At 37.0% G+C, this 21,284-nt stretch overlaps 1 protein-coding gene across 1 annotated transcript; it reads right to left on the reverse strand.

Moving 5' to 3' along the window:
• Window positions 1-15,833: 15,833 nt before the first annotated feature.
• On the reverse strand, window positions 15,834-21,267 carry LOC132284681 (uncharacterized). The gene is made up of 3 exons (XM_059786805.1): window positions 21,010-21,267; window positions 19,952-20,505; window positions 15,834-16,335 (listed from the first exon to the last, which is right to left on the reverse strand). Exons 1-3 carry the CDS (start codon window positions 21,182-21,184, stop codon window positions 16,078-16,080), a joined length of 987 nt encoding a protein of 328 aa, XP_059642788.1. The 5' UTR covers window positions 21,185-21,267; the 3' UTR covers window positions 15,834-16,077.
• Window positions 21,268-21,284: the final 17 nt, after the last annotated feature.

Here is a 21,284-nt window from a genome sequence, read left to right on the forward strand (position 1 = left end):
TCATTACACCCCCAAATTTAAATATTGCTAGTCCCTAGCAATGAATTAGAAAGAAAATGAATGAAATAAACAACTATACAAGTACGAATCTAGAAAATAATAAATGGATAACGCCACTTTCGTAGGGAACATAATTGCACTTAGCATATGCAACAAACCTTTTAAACCCCTAGGTTACCTCTAATGGACGAGTGAAGTCTCGTGAGGGTTTCCAGAAATGGTACCCACAAACATTAAGCTCATTATTTCAAAAGAGGCACCAATATTACAAACAAGTATTGGGAGAAAACTACCTCAAGTATGCAATGTTTCAAACATTTCCAAGCAATCTCCTAAAATTTCAACATCAAGCAAGCAACTATGGTCCTCCACACATCAAAAAAATGATCATGCAAATCAAAACAACTATAGAATCCTTTTGAGTGGACAGGCATCAAATGTGTTGATATCTAAGCCAACTAAAGAATTAATCACATCCTTACCCTCAAACTAGCACACAAATCTTGTACCGATCATCAAGACAAAAAATGGACCTTTTATTAAAGCTTTATTTATCTAGGTGCATTTTTTTATTTTTTTTATTTTTTTAGGATCAAAGATGGAAGTATAGTGCAATGTGTTGATCTATTAAGCTTTTTAGCGATTCATGAGGTTGAGCGTTAGGTTAATAACTCTCAAACCAGACTGCTTTAGGGTATTAGGTATTCAAATACCCCTACGGACTTACAAGCTCAAATCAACTAGGCTACAAATCAAGAAAACAACTATCTAATCATTTCCCACTTCTCACCTTTTGGGAGAAATCCTCACTTTTTATTGCTTTTGCAATTTTTTATTTTTATTTTTATTTTTTATAGCAAGTTCAATTATTAACATAGAGTTTGGGCCCTCCACCTTTTGGCGCGAGAAGTTCAGTGCTTGATAAGGCTAGAATCCCGGCTACTTAGTGAAAAGGGGTTGTTATCTACCTTTATTAAGAATGAAAGCTTTCAATGCACTACTAGCTCAATTGGGATATAACCAATTCAATAATTAACAAAGCATGTACCCCACAAATGAATGCTAGTGTGTGCATGTACTAGTGTAGAATACTAGAATGAATATTAAAACAATTACAAAATCAAGATGATGTGGACCACAAGTGCAAGCATGATATCAATTTTTCAAAAAATTTACTCCTAAATGGCAATCATAAGGCATACAAGGAGTATTGGACTCTCAAGTCAAGCAATTTTTAAATTTTAAGCAATATAGTCCTCAAAAGATCAAAATCATAGCTAGATATGAACCAATCATAGAAATATCCCTCAAATACACAAGTCATGCTAAAAATTTGAATTTAAAACTAACACTGTAGAGCACCATTCCCCCCAAACTTAAATTGCACAATGTCCTCAATGTGCAAAGAGAACAAAGGAAAGAGTATACCAGTGCAACTAAGCAAGAATGATCGGAACTGAAGTATCCGAAGTGGGTGGCATTGCCCCCCAAACTTGGGATGAACTGTGGCCCTGAAAATTGGCACTTGGATAAACTTATTTGATAACAAAATGGGATAATCAGTGCAAAGTGGACATGCAAGTGTAAATAGGATAAAGAAATGGGAGAGGTATTAGGGTAGTCCTGGAAATTGGGTAGCATTCTTTCACTGAAGTCACTGTGATGCACCTGATAGAGTTAAAAGGACAGATGTATCAATAAAAGCATACAACATCTATCATAGATAAAAACAACAATAAAGTGTAATACATCCAGTGTAAAAGCCGACAGACCCGGCTGCAAAAATAATAGTATCACAAGTGTAGCAGACACATAACACAGATAGAGAGCATAAAAAGATAAAGAGACTGGAAGTCTCAGGCAGAGGGAGCTCCGCGAATCTCTCTGGCTAAGTCATCAATGGCAGTCAAGATCTCCGTACGGAGGTGAGAAATGTCAGCTCGAATGGCAGCCATCACATTCAGACGAAGGGTACTAATGTCAGCTCTAAGGGCAACCAGCATATCCTCCAAACTCTGAAGGTGCTCCTCTAAGCGACATATCTGATCTTGAGCCTCAGGTGTGGCTGAAGTGGAAAAATTGTCACTCTTAGTCATGGTCTGCAAAAAAGAAATCTTGCAATGGGATTAAGTGCTAGAATAATGAATTAAAGGCACAATAGTAAAATGTTTGTCAGATAGGATAGACAAAACACATATGATATAAATCCATGCAAGTGATAGGATGTGAAGTATGCCAAGCAATATAAGAATGAAATGCATCCAATGTGGAATATCACAGGCATTGGGCATAAATATGATAGCATGAAGTGAATACAAGATGAATGAAGCGTGTGTGTGACATCTGTGAAGTTCGATCGATCAGAAAATAGAGTGAGATCGATCACAAAAGTTGGATCGATCGAAAATAAGTGAGATCGATCTTACAACTTCGATCGATCTGGGGCACAAGTTCGATCGATCGAACTGTGTTATGTGAAAAACGAGAAGTCACAGATCTGTGACTGTGGGAGCACGGTATCCACACAAACATGTTCGTGGGCCCATCAACACAACAATCATTAATCACAATTACCTAAAATGGTTCGCACTCCCAAAAATCAAAGCGACTTATTACAATGGTGATGGCAAAAAGACGAAAATGGACATATAAACATGAAAAGCTTAAAATTTCATCCATGGCCAACAATCATCATGAATATGGGAGTGGATCAAACATTTAAAGCATACTGTTAACAAATCATGGTGTGAAATCAATAATGGGGTCTCGGATCTTACCTTGAAGCAAAGAAAGGAGAGATGAAATGAAATGTGAAGAGGATGAAGATCCGAGAAGAGGGAGAGATCGACACCTGGCTCACTATGGATATCTCGCCGGAGATGGAGGAGATAGGCGAGGATACGTGACGTAGGAACTAGGGTTTGGAAATGGGGGAGAATGGGATCTTATCCTCTATTTAAAAACTGTTGCACAAGAGTTCGATCGATCGAACTAGAATTTCAGATCGATCAATTTTTTTTTTTTTTTTTGAATAAACAAGAAAATAAAATAAAAATAAAAATGAAAATATTTTTGGATTTTTGAAAATTGAAAAGTCAAACAATAAAATGGAGAATTGAGATCGATCAGAACAAGAGTTCGATCGATCAGACAGAGAGCAAAAATATGCAGGTTTTTGGTTCAAAAATTTGGCTAAGTGTTGGAACATGAGATCGATCGAACTTGGAAGTTGGATCGATCGAAGAACTTTCAGATCGATCTTGGAATATTTCGAATGATCAGACAAAGAGCTGAAATATGCAGGTGGATGCAGGCTTAAAATTTTTCTAAGTGTTGAATCATGAGATCGATCGAACTTGGAAGTTGGATCGATCGAAGAACTTTTAGATCGATCTTGGAATGTTTCGAATGATCAAACAGAAAGCTGAAATATGCAGGTAGATGCAGGCTCAAAATTTTTCTAAGTGTTGAATCATGAGATCGATCGAACTTGGAAGTTGGATCGATCGAAGGACTTTCAGATCGATCTTGGAATGTTTCGAACGATCAGACAGAGAGCTGAAATATGCAGGTGGATGCAGGCTCAAAATTTTTCTAAGTGTTGAATCATGAGATCGATCGAACTTAGAAGTTGGATCGATCGAAGGTCTCTTGATCGATCTGAGAGTTAGTTTGAACGATGGGACAGAGAGGTGATTTGGATGCATGTTTCTGCAGGGTGAAAAATTTTCTAAGTGTTTGATGCAGAGAGGAGTTCGAGCGATCGACTCAAGTTTGAGATCGATCTAACTATGCAGAATGCTCAATAATGACATGAAAGCTCATGCAATCCTCACCAAAGTTCATTTCAATGCATATGAGAACCAAAAACAAGTATCTAGACTCTGCATGAAATGAAATGAAAGATAGAAATGAGGGAGGAATGGGGTATTGATACCCTATGAATGCCTTTGCTAGTCTTTAACGTCTCTAGCAAGACGTTGGACTCTTTTAGCCCGGATCAAAGATTTTGTTATGCATCCCCTCCTTATTGGGGTGATGAATGGTTCTTTGAACTTTTCCCAACAAATGGTTCTTTGAAGAACTTGTTGGTTTAAGCTCAAAAGGAGCTCTTGGTTCCTTGTCAATGCAATCTTCTATGTGCTTATACACCGGGTCAATTAGATGTGTAGCTTCAAAATGTCTTTGAAAGACTTGACCCTCTATGTAAGGTTTCAATCTTTGATCATTAACTTTGAAAATGTTGCCCTTCTTCAAGTTTTTGATTTCAACCGCCCTATGAGGTGCAACAGAGATGATTTCATAAGGCCCTTTCCATTTGGTTCTCAATTTCCTAGGAAAGAGTTTCAGTCTAGAGTTGAAAAACCAAGCTTTTTGACCAGGTTCCAAAGACTTTTTCACAATATGCTTATCATGAAAGGCTTTGGTTCGTTCTTTGTAGAATTTGGCATTATCATAAGCATTGTGTCTCAACTTTTCTAACTCACTCAATTGGAGTAACCTATTCTCTCCGGCTTTATCAAGGTCAAAATTGAGCTTTTTAACTGCCCATAAGGCTTTATGCTCTAGTTCAACCGGAAGATAGCAAGGCTTTCCATATACAAGTCTATAAGGAAACATGCCAATGGGAGTCTTGTATGCCGTCCTATAAGCCCACAAAGCATCATTTAGCTTTCTTGACTAATCCTTCCGGGTGGTGTTAACCGTTTTCTCAAGAATATGCTTAATTTCCCAGTTAGACACTTCAACTTGCCCGCTTGTTTGAGGATGGTAGGGAGTGGCTACCTTATGAGTGACGGAGTACTTAAGGAATAAGTGCCTCAAGAATTGATTGCAAAAATGTTTTCCTCCATCACTTATTATAGCCCTTGGCATACCAAAACGAGCAAAGATATTGGATTTGATGAATTGAATAACCACGGAGTGGTCATTCGTTTTGGTAGCACATGTTTCCACCCACTTGGAAACATAATCAACGGCAAGAAGAATGTATTGAAGATCTCAACAACAAGTATATTGGTCAAGGGCATCATATCCCTTCTAGACATTGTTCCCATCTTTTGACATCTCTCACATGATTTGCAAAAATTGTAGGCATCTCTATGAATAGTGGGCCAAAAGAGCCCACTTCGAAGAACCTTCAAGGCGGTTTTCTTTGCACTAAAATGTCCACCACATGCAAAAATGTGACAAAACACTAGGACACTTGGAATCTCACTCTCTGGAATGTATCTTCTCACAATTTGATCCGGACAATATCGGTATAAGACAGGGTCTTCCCAATAGTAATTCTGAATATTGGCAAAGAAACGATTCTTTTCGTTCTTCGACCAAGAAGTTGGTAGCTTACCTACTGCCAAATAATTTACAATGTCGGCAAACCAAGGCATTTTTCTATTAGAGATTTGGAAGAGTTGTTCATCCGGAAAAGAGTCACGGTAGACTGGGGAAAGGCTCTATCGATAACCTAGAAAGATGATCGGCAACCACATTTTCGGAGCCTTTCTTGTCCTTGATTTCAAAATCAAATTCCTGAAGAAGCAAAATCCATCTAATTAGCCTAGGTTTTGTTTCCCTTTTTGTCAATAAATGCCTCAAGGCGGCATGATCAGAATAAACGATAACCTTGGACCCTAAGAGATAGGAACGAAATTTATCAAGAGCATATACTACGGCAAGTAATTCTTTCTCGGTAGTAGAGTAATTCAATTAAGCTCCCGAGAAAGTTTTACTTGCATAGTATATAGCACAAGGAAGCTTACCCACTCTTTGTCCCAAAACTGCCCCTATGGCATAATCAGAAGCATCACACATGATTTCAAATAGCAATGACCAATTGGGAGGTTGTATGATAGGAGCAGATGATAATAATTCACGTAATTTATGAAAAGCGTTTAGGCATGCTTGATCAAAGACGAAAGGAGTTTCCTTGGTAAGAAGATTGCACAAGGGTCGAGCAATTTTACTAAAGTCTTTGATAAAACGGCGGTAAAAACCAGCATGACCTAGAAAGGAGCGAACCTCTCTCACCGTTGAAGGTGGAGGCAATTCAGAAATATGCTCGACCTTCGCTTTATCTACCTCTATTCCTCTCCTTGAGGTAACGTGACCCAAAACAATACCTTCTTGAACCATGAAATGGCTCTTTTCCCAGCTAAGTACAAGGTTGGTTTCACGACATCTCTTAAGCACTAGATCTAAGTTTTTGAGGCATGCATCAAGTGAAGATCCAAAAACAGAAAAATCATCTATGAAGACTTCTAGATACTCTTCCACCATATCCGAGAAAATTGACATCATATACCTTTGGAATGTGGCGGGTGCATTGCACAAACCAAAAGGCATTCGTCTATAAGCAAATGTGCCGAATGGACATGTAAAAGTGGTTTTCTCTTGGTCTAATGGGTCGAGGGCTACTTGATTGTACCCCGAATAGCCATCAAGGAAGCAATAATATTGTTGCCCGGCCAATCTATCTAGAATTTGATCAATGAATGGCAAAGGGAAGTGATCCTTTCTAGTGGCGGCATTTAATTTGCGGTAATCAATGTATACACGCCATGAATTGGCGGTACGCTTAGAGATTTCCTCACCCTTTGCATTCTCAACCACCGTAATCCTCGATTTTTTGGGAACTTCTTGAGTTGGACTCACCCATTTGCTATCGGAGATTGGGTAAATGATTCCGGCATCCAAGAGTTTGACAACTTCCTTCTTAACTACTTCCTTCATGTTTGGATTAAGTCTCCTTTGGGCATCCATAAAGGGTTTTACATAATCCTCCATAAGTATGCGATGCATACAAATAGAGGGGTCAATTCCCTTAAGAGCCGCCACACTCCATCCTATGGCTTCCTTATTTTCTTTAAGCACACTTAAGAGAGCATCTTCTTGGTCTTTTTCGAGACTTGAAGAAATGATAACCGGAAGAGTTTCTTTTGGTCCTAAGAATGCATACTTGAGATTGGAAGGTAGAGTTTTAAGCTCAAGAATTGGTGGAGAGACTAAAGATGAGACCGGTGGAGTGCTAGAGAGTGGAGGAAGATGTTCTATTGGAGTTTTCCAAGATGGAAAATCTAAGCTTGCAACAGATTCCATGAGATTGCTTACCTCATTCATTGAATTTTCATTATCAAATCCACAACTTCCATACATTTCAAGAAGGCAAGATGCTAAAGGATCATTGGATAAAAGAGATGAAAGACTATCCTCAATTGGTTGTTTCATTACCATTGTTGGAATTGCTTCCCTAACAACCTCATCTAACACATCTACAAGGCAATACTCCTCCTCATCCATGGGATGTCGACTTGCATGGAAAACATTAAGTTTGATCATCATATTGCCAAAAGAGAGGTCCATTATCCCGGATCTACAATTAATTATTGCATTTGCGGTGGCAAGGAATGGTCTTCCCAAGATGATTGGGATATGGTTAGAGGGATTAGTAACCGGTTCGGTATCAAGAACTACGAAATCAACCGGAAAGTATAATTTATCTACCTTGACAAGAATGTCCTCAACCATGCCCCTAGGTGTTTTGACGGATCTATCGGCCATTTGAAGCACCACCGAGGTTGGCTTCAATTCATTCAACCCTAATTGGACATATACGGAGTAAGGAATCAAGTTGACACTTGCACCTAAGTCAAGAAGAGCTCTACGAATTTCATGAGTTCCAATCACACAAGAAATAGTCGGAGCACCGGGATCTTTGAACTTAAGTGGAGTGTTTTGTTGAAGAATGGAGCTCACTTGCTCCGTGAGGAACACTTTTTTAGGGCTTAGTCCCTTGCTCTTCCTCTTTTGTGTGCAAAGATCTTTCAAGAATTTTGCATAAGGTGGAATTTGCTTAATGGCATCCAAAAGAGGAAGATTGATATTGACTTACTTAAAAACTTCCATCATGTCATGTGTTTTCCCTTCTTGCCTCCCATGAGGCGAAGTTTCCTTTAAAGCATAAGGGAATGGAGCTTTTAGCTCACAAGACTTTATAATTTGAAAGGATGATGGAGAAGATTAAGAATTCCGATTAGGATTATTTTCATTCAAAGGAGTAGGAGTAGAATTGGAAATTAGATGGGTGACAACTTTAGGTTGCACCGATTCACTATCTTCCTTTGGTAGCTTAACCCTATTGTCCACTATTCTACCACTTCTCAAGGTGGTGATGGCTTGCGCTTGAGTTTGGGAAGAATACCCCGATATAGGGTTTGCTTCCACACAAAATTGGGCATTTGGATTCCTCTCGGGTTGACTAGGCAATTTCCCAATTTCTCTTGCATTCAATGCATTAGCTATGGTCCCAATTTTGGATTCAAGCTTTGATATAGATTGGGAGTGGGAATACAACAAGTTGGTATCCTTTTCTAAGCTACCCAAAGCCATCAAGACCTTATCTTCAAATGTGGAATTACTAAAAAGTGCTTGAGGATAATGAAAGCCAACTTGGGAATCATACATTTGAGGATGTGAGAATTCATTCATTCTTTGATGATGAAAAGAAGAAGAAACGAACCCTTGAGAACCTCCATTTCTTTTATGAGGTGGAATGTATTTTCTTTGAAGATTTTTAGCTTGATAAGGGTTTTCATTCCACAATGGAACATATGCTTTTGAATAAGGGTGAGCAAATGTGGCATTAACTTGTTCAAAGCGTTCATTAACAACATGTCCATGGGGACAATTGAAAGTAGTATGCAAAACACCTGAACATGTCATGCAAGGCTCACAAAGATGAGTTGTATGATGAAAAGGAGACACATTGGTAGCCGATTTTTGATTCAACAAGAATTGATCAAGTTTTTGAGAAAGAGTTTTAACCTCGGCTACAATTTCCCTTGAATTATCAATTTGACACACTTTTACACTTTCCTCTTTTTTAGTAAAACCATGGTCAAGCCGAGAAGTGTAATATTTGTGCAAAGAATTTTCACTCATTTTTTCAAAGAGGTGCCAAATGTCATCTTCTTGTTTTCCAAAATATGAACCCCCACATGAGGTATCAACTATGTCCTTTTGCATGTCGGATAGGCTTTCATAGAAGTATTGGACAACTTGCCATTTTGGGATACCATGGTGTGGACACTTTCTTAGCAAGTCATTCAATCTCTCCCACACCTCATACAACAATTCTCCTTCCCTTTGAGAAAATTCTCTAATTGAAGCACACATTATATTGGTCAAACTTACGGGGTAATTTTTTTTAAAAAACTTATTTTGTATTTGTGTCTAAGATGTTATTGAATTCACCCCTAAAGTATTGAACCAATGCTTTGCTTTATTTTTAAGTGTAAAAGGGAAGAGGAGTAATTTAAAAACTTCCTCCGGGATATCCATGTACCTCACGGTGGAACATAGTTCAAGAAATTCATTGAGATGCCTATATGGTTCCTCTTCATCCAAGCCATAAAAGAGTGGACACATTTGAATGGTCTCGGGCTTGATTTCATATTGATTAGCCTTAAAATTAGGCAACACAATGCAAGTAGGTGCATAGTATGCATGAAGATTATAATGATCACGAATGACCATTGGGGGAATTGGAGCTTGAACTCCGGGGTCATGTTGATTAAGAGGTCGGTTATGCATGAAACGTGGGTCTAAGTAGCCAAGATTACCCTCTAGGTTTTCCATGTGAATACCTATAATGTATGATAGGACAAGGTCTATACAAGGCTACAAATGACACAAAAATCACCACAAAACAAGCAAGCACTCCTCCTTCGCAACAAATCAACAATCAACAATCAACAAACTTCCTCCACATACAATGCTCCCATACTCCCATGCTTTGATAACAATGTAATGTAAAGTAAAGTAAATAGCCTCCACGCGGGCTCATGATTTATCTAAGAATTCAAAAACAAGCCTTCACGCGGGCTGACGATTTAACTAAGGGATTGAGTAAGAAAGTCTCACAAAAGTCCTTTAGCACTTCAACTCCAAATTTAAAGCTTAGCTTAGCAATTTTTTTTTTTAATTTTAGCACTTTTCCTTGCTTGCGTAACTCTCTGACTTGATGGCTTCTTTGCTTGCCTCCTAACTCAATACTCCTTGTCAAAGATGAACAAACACAATAAGTAATCTAAAGGAAAAACAAAGTAAAGACACAATCAAAAGAGTACTAATTCTTAATTGATTCCACAAATACAACGTTGCCTAATCCCCGGCAACGGCGCCAAAAACTATGGTGTTTTCCCCTAGGTGTGCACAAAATAATGCACAACACTTTGAGTTTGGAAATTAGTGTCAAGTGAGCATCATAGTTAAATTTATAAACCACTTAACACCTATACTATGTAGTATGAGTGAGAAGGGGTCGTCCCAAGGGATTGGAGTCGTACTTGAATGTGAAAATGCAACTAGGGTCAGTAGGTCGAGTGATCAACAAATGGTTGGTTGGTTAAGTAAACTAGAGAACAACTAAATTAAACTAAGTGATTGAATGTAACAAGAGTAAGCAAAAGAGAGAGAAAGATCTTGGGGTTTAGAGGTCACCACCAAGCAATGTTTTTCTACACTTCCAACTAGTGACTAATGAGGGTAAAGTGCGTTGCAATATTTGTGTGTGTGTGCTTGGTTGATTCAATTAGCAAGGGTGACCAATTTAAGCATACATTGTCTAATCAACATGTGAAAATCACAATGTATCTAGCAATTAAGTATATATTGTCTAAATAGCATGTGATAAGTACAACATATCTAGTAAGTCATTAATCATTTCATTAAGCTCACAAGCCAAACACACCACAAGGTTAGAGACATATGCTATTTGCATTCAAAAGTATGGAACATCGAACAACTAGCATGGATTGTCCTCTCATCTAACAATTATGCTATCACTACACTACAATTAAACTAGTGGCATGAAATTAAATTAACTAAGCTAAGGGAGAGGAATAATAATCAAAAAGTGAGCATGAACCATCTAGAAAATCACAAGAGCATTCTTTTAAGGACAATGTTTTGACAATCCCTAAATCCATAGCATTAATACACATAGACATGCATTAATTACACAAGAAAAAGAGATAAACACATGAACATCTGTTCTAGCATACATAGACATATGGATAGAATGAAATGATTGATTGGAAGCATTAAACCACATAAATCATTGAATAAATAAGATCTATATGTATAAAAGTGTTAAAACATTAATTACAACACTAATCCCTCAATAATACACAAGATTAAGATATAGAAAGCATGCTTAGGGCTAACTCTAGCCCCAAGAGGATGTCTAGCCACTCATGGTGATGATGCTCCAACCCTCAAGGGCCAATTCCATAATTGAAATCTGCTCCTTGTTGATGAAGAGTCTCCAATGGTGTCTCTAGCCTCCTCCTCCTCTAAGCTTCCTCTCCAAGAGATGATATGAAAATAAAATTGGCTCCCCATTGAAAAAGCAATCCTTATCCTTATATAGGTAGGTCAAAATGACACCCAAAATGAGCTGGGGTCGTGCACACATTATTCCCTAATGATTGGATAAAGGACAACTTTCAATGAGATGGAATTTTAACTTTTTCGCACTGGAGGAAGTTCGATCGATCGAACCTTGAACTTGAATCGATCGAAAGTAAGTGAGATTGATCGAACTTAGGCTGGATCGATCTAACTGGCTGAGCTTTTTTGAAAAAGACAAATCTGAGATATTTATGGGAGATATTTATGGGAAAAAGACAAAAGTGGTTAGTGGGTGGTACAGCTGTGGATAGGATCAATTATTTGAATAAGGACAAAAGTGTTGGATCGATCGAAGGATGGTGTTGGATCGATCGAACTTTTGGAACTTAATGCTTTTGGGTCAAGGTTTGGATCTATCTTGAAGTGCTGAGATCGATCATTGTTCGATCGATCGAACCTTGAACTTGGATCGATCGAATTTTGCTGCTTGCCACCTTTGGCTTCATTTACTTCCTTCTTTCTCCACTTTGCTCCTTTCTTTGATTAATCTCGGAATTGCTTTAATTAAGCTTTTATTTGGCTGAGTTAGCTTATTTTCGGGATAAGTGCCTGAAAATGGAAATAATACGAAATCAATCTAAAATGGTAAAGTAAGATAGATAAAGGTACGTCTAAGCTTAAGGGGTTTAAATACGTACTTTTCAGTGCTCATCACCCATTACATGGCCATGCTATACAAAATGTATACATTCACAAAATAGGACTCTACAAAATAGTGGGTACAAAAGAGTGGGTATAAGAACACAAAAGATAGTAAAAAAATGGGGTGAGCCTAAGCTCAGTAGGTGATGCCTAAAACACATTTCTTATGACCCCGTGAATCCACATAAGAAATAGATAAGAGAGAAAATGGGATCATGACATAGGGGTTATATGACAACACTTACAACAACCAGTATATGATAATTGTCATCCAAACACATACAATCCATATAATCTAATGAAGTGCAATGTCATGCAAATGTCGCTCCCCATGCTCGAAACATTTCCGTTTCAACTTCCAAAACCGTCAGTGTAATCCGACCCAAGGCACCTCCAAGTCGTCACGAATGGTGGGTTGACTAATTATCTTCGACCACAAGGCACCTCCAAGGAGTCGCATCTGGCCTAGTTAATTCAACCATACTCCTTTCTAGACTACACTAACAACATGGACCACTAGACGCCTCTTAGGCATCCAGTTTTCGCAAATCCAATTCAAAATCATTTCCCAAAGAAAATAAGTTCCCATTTTTACTCTTTAAAACATTTTCCCCTTTCTTTCCCAATGGAATGCATGAATGCATCATACCTAATACAATCGTACAAATATATATAATTTCCATACTATATAGATCAAGTACCACATACAACAAGCCTTAGGGGAATCTCAACAAAATAAACAACATGCTTCCATATTGTAAAATCTAGAAATTTACACATGATAGGCAAATAATAAAACCACTTAAGCATGTTATTCCATACTACATCAACACATATATAGAGACATGCTTTATTTACAACAATTAAGTCATTTAAAACGGAATCAACACAAATGATCATGTTAGACAACAAATTCATGAAGAGAAATTCACATAAAGCCTAAGAAGTTATGAATTAGAAACTCCTACCTCTAATTTGAAGAAAAGCCCCAAATCACCTCAAACCCTAGGATTTTGAGATCCCCAAAATGGTGGCCAAATGGAGATTGGCTCCGATCAAAACGTAGATCTCTTCAAGCTCTTTAACGTGCCGCAAACGACATCAAAAATCTCTAAGAATTGAAGTATTAATCAACTTTTGAAACTTGAGTTAAAAAAAAAAAAAAAAAAAAAAAAAAATGAAGGAAGGAGGGTGGGAGAGATAGAGTGCCGAGAGGGAGAGAGGAAAAATGAGAGGCCAAAACGGCCTCTTGATCTCTTAAGGTGGCGGTGGGTCCCACCACCAAAATTAAATTTCTTTTTGATTAAATTTTTATTTCCTTTTTACACCACACACAAATATACATGCACAAACCCTATAAAACCCACATAAAATACATCAACAAAATGTATGTGATGCCAATGGACCAGACTAAAATTCTCGTACACGACAATTTCGGTAGCGGGTCCCACACGAGACCGTTCGGCTCGAAAAACGAAAAAATGCAAAAAAGACAACCCTTGCATTTCAAAGAGTCCTGAACTCAATGAAATGCCCCAACCAACTCTTAGACACTCTCGGCACACCCCACGGTGCCCGGTAAGAAAAAAGGCAAAAGACGAAAATGTCCTTACGTAAACGAAAAATTCTAGAAAAATGGAAAATGACGAAATTCAGAAATATTGCAATAACTGTCACACCCGACAACGCCGTTGAAATCACCAATCTCTCCCATTTTCAATTGATCTTGATGATTCAATCTCTAGGTTTGGGGTTAAAGGACATCAAGCTAGTTCCAACGATCTTATTGTTGTTGAAGATCTTGACGGTGACGTGGTCGGTAGTGGTGTCCCTAGCAGGGACGGAGCCAGAAAAAAATTTCAGGGGGGGCACATTATAGTACTGTATACCATACCATATATTTATAATATAATTTACATGTATATAAGTCAATATTTATGAGTCTATATATATATATAGAAAGAGATAATGATATTTTTGGAATGAAATTAATTTATAGATATAGAATATAAGGATTAAGGAAATAATTTAGGATAAAAAAAATATGAAACATATATAGAATTCTATGGAGAATGAGAAAATTCAGGGGGGGCACTTTCCATATTTTCATTAAAAAACATATATATTATTATAAAATATATATAGAATATAAGAGAGGGAGAAAATCCAGGGGGGGCACGTGCCCCTCCTGGTCCTTAATTGGCTCCATCCTTAGTCCCTAGCGTGGTAGATCTTAATCGTACTTTTGAACATATCCTTTATACCTAGTTCCATCTTCATCACCTAATCATCCCTCCGACTGGGCTCCACCACCTTCCACTTCGTCACCGCCACCAACATCTAAGATGAAAGCTTAGAGAGATGGTGGTTCGTATACATTAAGGGCAATTCTGTCATTGATGTCCTTAGATATTTTACATTAAAAAATCAATTAAATGTTGAATGGCAATCTTGTCTTTTACCATTTTTTTAAGGACTGTTTGGTTGAAATTTTTGACGGGGGGTGTCAATGTTCAAAAAAAGCCTAACTTATATATGACTGTTATTATGACAAATCTCAGAGAGTGTCGTTGTAATTAACCCAAACATTAGTTATTAATTAAACTTTCTAATAGGAATTCAATTATTAATCTTTTTAATAGGAATTCAGTTATTAAACTTTTTATATACATTCTTGTCTAATTAGATAAACTAAATTATTTATTTTATTTATATATTTCCTTATCTAATTAAGTTTCCTTTTTTAAAAAATTCGTAATAAATAGGTGATTTGAGTTTTATGAAAACTTTTCTAAACAACTTATATTAATTAAAAAATAAAAACTCATAATAAATAGATAACTTGTGTTCTAATAGCTCTTTTAAAAACTCCTTTTTATATTAATTGATAAATACTAAAACTCTTTACACTTTTATAAATGATATGATTATTGTCCAAATTACAAATTGATTTTGATTTGTATGTCAGACAACTTAGATTGCCGCATTCAACAATTATTCTTAATCATTATCAAACCCTCAACTTTTTATTAGAACTACTAATAATAATAGACCAATAACGATTAAAGAAAATTATTTTCATTATGAAAAACTTAATTGATTAATTAATTGTGAATGGAAGAGAACTAGTATATTTTGAAGGGATGAAATTATTTTTATTATCATTGTTTCAGTAAGTTAATCTCTCACATTTCAATTGAAATAAGGAGATAGGAAACCCGAGACTTTGATACCAAAATAAATTGGCCCCAACATAACATTTAAAGATAGAATATTTACTTTCTTAAAAATAGTTAAAAGCATTAATTTTATCCGTTAAAACTTTCAGAAGTTGCTTTTTAGTTGTTATACTGACAAAATTCTTAGAATCGTACAACTAGATAAAATAATACTCAAGATCCCTCCAATGCCACATTTTGCTTCCTTCTATTCCTTCACTTTTTTTCCACATGAAACACAGGGTTAGTGACAATAATAATACTTCTGACAAAGCTTCCCCACAATAGGCAATCATTCAACCAACAGGAATTCTAGGCACGAGGTACAATAGGCAACCCACTAAAGTAGGCAATAACTAAACCAAAAGGAATTTAGGTAATCCACTCAACCAACATGAACTTAGGCACTAGGGACAGGACATGGTCTAATCAGACACCATCATTTAGTCTAATTTTCAACATCATATATATATATATATATTTTTTTTTTCAATCCCCCAATTTGTTCTACCATTTGCCTGTGATTAAGGTGCAGAATCAGAATCAGGCCACTAAAGCCTAATTTCTCATCTGAATGAAAATAGCAATGTCACAAAGGCTGCTTCTCACATGTAATCTACAATAAACCAAAAAAAAAAAAAAAAACGGAGGTGCATATAATTACAAAAGTAGAACTCTACCAACATGATAAAGTGAAATGTCAAAGAAACACGGTACCAGCAACTCAGTGCCACATCCATTCTTCCTAAACGTCAGCGAAGTATTTCTCTTCAGCATCAAGATTAGCCTCCCTCAACCAGTGATCATCTAAAGTCTCGTCCTCGTCAATTTTTGAGTAATCTAAGTGCTGATGATCTTCCCCCGACATAAACTTTTGCTGCATGATGTGGGTGAATTGGTCCATTCGGTCTTGAATCTCTGCTTCAGGTAAAGTAGTTCCTTCACTGGGAATAACACTGGTGGATTGGGCATTATTGAAGGCATCAAGATCACCAAAGTGCACCTGATCAGGTTATAACAGATCACAAAATATTAGGAACAACAGCTAATTACATTACAATTGAAACTCCAAATTCTGTATACAACACAACTGTCTAAATGATACAAGACAGATCCTGTGAAAGACATTTTACAAAGAGGGATAATTGTTTGTGAAAAGTACTACACGTGATAATTTCCAAAGAGGAAATGCAAATATACAGTATACACTATTGTTTCGGATATAGCATATAACCCATATGGGAGCCACTTGGAATCACCTGCGACAGAATGTATCCTAGCATCTTGCATATGACATGTGCTGAGGCTTTATATATATATATATGTTACATGTGAGAACAACATCATAGCTGTCATAAAAAAAAATCCTACAATTCCTATGAAGGAATGTGACTGATTTGAAAGGAATGAACTAGCACCATATAATTTCGAACAAACTCACACATCCCTTCACATGCACACACATTTTATAGAGAGAGGTTTCAAGAAAATAAGACTCAGTTTTCATATTAACATAGTAGTAAAAGATATTAGGGTGATGAAGAAAACAGGACTTAGATGGAGTGTGTGAGAGAATTGAGCTTTCAGAAAAACCACAGAAAACTACCACCTTCTGCATATTAAGATGTAACCACAATAAAAGCAGAGAAACCTTATTGAGAGAGAGAGAGAGAGAGAGAGAGAGAGAGACCTTATTTCTCATGTCAAGAGATCCCTATATGGACCTAAAGTAGGGTGGTCAGCTTTCAAAATGGTTACCACTGTGTTCTAATTTCTCTACATTTGGTGCTACTTGCACTTTTGACCTGAAATTTATGGGATTGTCAGTTATCCTTCCCTACCTTGCTTCCACAATGCTGGGTGGACAAATCTAAAGGCTTCCATTGCCCTTTGATTTTATAATAATAATAATAATAATTATTATTATTATCTTGATGAATCCCTTTGAATTATTTGGCGTGGCGTTAATAATGATTTTTCAAGTTGATGTTCTTGATAATTGAATGATGGTTACAACAAAACAGATTTGGTCACATACGGGCAATGGTTGAATCATTACGACTCACCTCATTATGCACTTGCTTGTTTCTTATACACACAAACCTATAAACCTACAAAAATATTCTAAAGCGCACGGATGACTACTATTATACTTGAATATATATATATCCACATGCAAACATACATACTGATGCCCAAGTATTGACCCTAGAGGAGGAGGTGGGGTGAATAGGGTCTTATGGCAAACAATGGAAATTTCTTTGACTAAAAGATCTTTTTGTGCAAGAAAATAAGGGTGACAATGAGATCAACTATGCACAACAAAAAGGAGATAAGGGAAGAGAAATTGCAAAACACTATGAACACGTGATGTTTACGTGGTTCAGCTTCCCCGCTAATGTCCACACCTCAAGAGCACCTCTTGAGGATTCCCAAATCCACCATGGGGCTTTGCTTGAGGGTGGAAAGCAAACCTATACAAATGAGATTCACAGGCTCTTCCTTTTCTTGCTAAGTGAACTCCGTCACCTAGGCTTATTGGATTTCACAAACCCCTCTTTACAATGATTGTAGTTATACAAGTTTGAGTACAATAAATGACATCCCTCAATGGATGAATACACAAATATAAAGCTCACAATCCTAATAAATGAAGTAAGTGAGTAAGCTCAAGATCTAAGGAGTAAATGCTCAAGAACGATTGATTTCACATGGTAGTATGTTCAAGTGGTATTTCAGTGTGTTTAATGTTCAAGGGAACATGTATTTATTTCTCTCTCAGATATATAGCTGTTTTAGCATTTACTGCGCGGGTATGTGGTAGTTGGATCTGTCAGATTTTGAATCTTTGTGTATTTGCAGCTGGCCATAATAGAGTTTTAGACGGCTACTCCTACATCCACTTTTTCCGCAACTTGTTTTAGAAGGTCAAATCTTCATTTGTAGCAGGTCACTTAGAGTTCAGCTCATAGTACACATGTACTGGTTTTTGCAAAGTAGACGGCTACAAAACCATTTGTAGACGGCTAAACTTATGATTCAGAATGACGCCAGTCTACTGGAATTTCAGTTTTAGACGGCTACAAAACCATTTGAAGCAGTTTATAAGTCACCAGGTTTAAAGATAAAATCTAAACTAAGCTTAGCTGGGACTTTCAGCTTATGAAGTGAGTTATGTGCCCTTGTAAGATGAATTTCATTAATTCAAAGGGTAAGTAAATATGTTTAGGAACCTCTAAATGATATGATCCATTTTAGTTCATGGTCCTAAAGTCTTTCTAGGTCATAGACCTTGAGATATGAAACAATTGCTCCAAAAATTTCTTTACACAAAGTTTATCTCTCACCAAAACTATGCTAACCATTTCTTCATCTTTGTTTCCAATGTCTTTTGATCCTTGGCTTGAAGCTTTATGATATTCTCCATTTGTAGATAAGCTTTGCCATGATCTTTGAGTTCTAAAGATAAATTCTGAGAGACACACTCAAATGGAATATCAAATTCACACATTAATGGTTTGTTATCATCAAAATTACCCAAATATCCTTGGGTTGAAACCTTGGGGCTAACACATACATTTATAGGAATTCTGAGAAGGTACAGCACTTTACAATCACTTGTTTGTGGCGGTTAAATCATGATACATGCTGATTTTCTGTGGCACTGACCACTAACGCAAATGGATTTTGATTTCTAGCAAAGAATTGACATAATAAGTACCCTTTCTCTTAATGTTCTATAATGTATTGATTGGATCCATAATAGCAGATAGAACAAGAAGTGATGCAGCAACACCCCACCCCAAATTATGCAGTCACATGCTAGTTCACCATGGAGCACCTACAACAAAGTTAATCTGGAGAGAACTGCCTTCCATTTCTTGTCCCCATTCTCTTCTTCATGGTTGTAAAACCTATGAATCTCATAGAAACCTAATAGAAAACCAGAAATTCTTCTCTCTAATACACACAGTAATAAGACCTCCAGTTTACAGATGAACCAAACTGCATTCAATCAGAAGCTAGGACTCTAATGAAACTGTTGAAGAAAGAAGAGGGCATAGACATGCGCCAAATGGTTGGGGGTGTTCTGTAACAAATTAAATCTTGACATGCTTGTAATATTGCCAAGCCTCAAGGTGGTGTCTGTCTAATTTATCCTAATAGCAATCATCAGTGGCTTCACTCACATATTCAAAACTAATACAATAATGAGCAGTAGTAGATGGGCTTTCTCATTTATGTCATTATGTTTCAATAACGCTTTAGAAGAAAAACAAGATTGAAATTCACAAAAATCTCGAATTGCTGCTGTCACTGTTAAATTGGAGTCATACAAATATAAGAGGTTTTATATCTCAAACTACAACACTACTCAGCCAAATTAGTCAATTTTTTTTTTAAAGAGTCAGCCTTCCAGGTGAACAGCAAGTATGACCTTGCCCTTAAACACACTTACTAGAAAAATATTGCTGAGGAACACAATAATCACAAATACTAATAACCAAGCCAAAATAAATCTATAAAAATAATATATACACAAATTTACAAATAAAAAAACAATGAGGAGCAATCAATTCAACAATGTAAACAAAAAATTTTAGTTCGAAAATAATTACCTCCAAATGATGTGAACTCCCATTAGCCTCAATGTGCTCTTCATCTTCCTCTTCTTCTTCTTCCTCTTCTTCTTCTCCTTCTTCTTCTTCTTCCTCCTCCTCCTCCTCCTCCTTCTCCTCCTCCTCCTCTTGTTGATGTTCATTCACACTCCCAACCCAATCTCTCTCAGCCACGCCCAACCTCTGCTGCTCCCCTCTAATTTTCTCCACCAAAATCACCTCCTCTGACCGCCTCATCAGTGTCTCCGACCACCGCTCCCCCGGCCTTGCCATGCTCCTACCACTAGGATCCTGAAACTGCCCCACATACTCATGGTGCAAGTATGGCTCTCTCTCCCGCATCGCATCCTCTGAGAAGTACTGCCCATCACACATCAATTTATCCATAAAGGCCCGTCTCCGATTTTTTATCTTTGTTGACCTAGATCTCAATTCCTCTGTTGTTGGACTAATCACACTTCTAAGATGATTTAAATGCCAATTGATTTCATAATCATCTTTCAAAACATCAAATACTTTAAGCTCTTCAATTGTCAATTGTGATCCATACCGTTCTGAATTCATAAAACAACATAAATAGAAGAATGCAATCAGAATCAGAAATTCGGGAACCTTCTACAAATTTAAGAATGATGTTAGAGAGAGAGACAAAAAGAAGAGAGAGACATTTTCCTACTCTCTGTCAATCTATCTACCTGTATTACATATATGTGCCTTCAAATTTAATTAGAAAAAGGGGACTTTTACAGTTCCAGGATGATTTAAATACCAATTAATTTCTTAATCCTCTTCCAAAAAACATCAAATACTTTAGGCCCTTCAATAGTCAATTGTGATATGGAAAGCTTTTTACAACATAATGTGTATATTCACGAAGGCATATGCATTCATTTAAACATTACAAAGATGTTAGAGAAAATGAGGGGTTTCAATTTTACCTACACGAACGCATATATCCCAAAAATCAGAGATTATGAGTGTATATGCATACATATATAATTACATATGGGATTGTGTATGTAAATATGTGTTTATATGGAGAGAGATAAAGAGAGTACCTAAGAAAACAGCGACGTCTCGCGAGAGGAGATCGATAAGGAGGGATTTGCGTTGAGAAGGACTAATAGCGGAGGATTGGAGTGCTCGAGGGAAGTAGAGGTTCTCGACTGATGACAGTCTCTCCGATATGGATTCCACGGCCTCGCCGCTCAGAACTGCTCCTGTCTCCAGCATATCTTTCTCTCTCTACTCTCTCTCTAACTTCGTTCTTCACTGCGCGCACACACTCCCAATTCTGTTTCCCGTTCTAGTCCGAGACAGATGTAGTCGGTTT

This window comes from Cornus florida, unplaced genomic scaffold (assembly GCF_030987335.1).
Source record: "Cornus florida cultivar Cherokee Brave unplaced genomic scaffold, ASM3098733v1 CherokeeBrave_3.0.0_Hap2_Chr11, whole genome shotgun sequence".
Lineage (NCBI taxonomy): Eukaryota > Viridiplantae > Streptophyta > Magnoliopsida > Cornales > Cornaceae > Cornus > Cornus florida.

Bases quoted from the DNA above. Each gene is read 5' to 3' on its own strand.
- LOC132284681 (XM_059786805.1), bottom strand. From the start codon at position 21,184: ATGCTGGAGACAGGAGCAGTTCTGAGCGGCGAGGCCGTGGAATCCATA. The intron at 20,506-21,009 runs GTACTCTCTTTA...TTATGAATTCAG, and splicing joins AGACGTCGCTGTTTTCTTAG to AACGGTATGGATCACAATTG. The intron at 16,336-19,951 runs GTAATTATTTTC...TAACCTGATCAG, and splicing joins GGAGTTCACATCATTTGGAG to GTGCACTTTGGTGATCTTGA.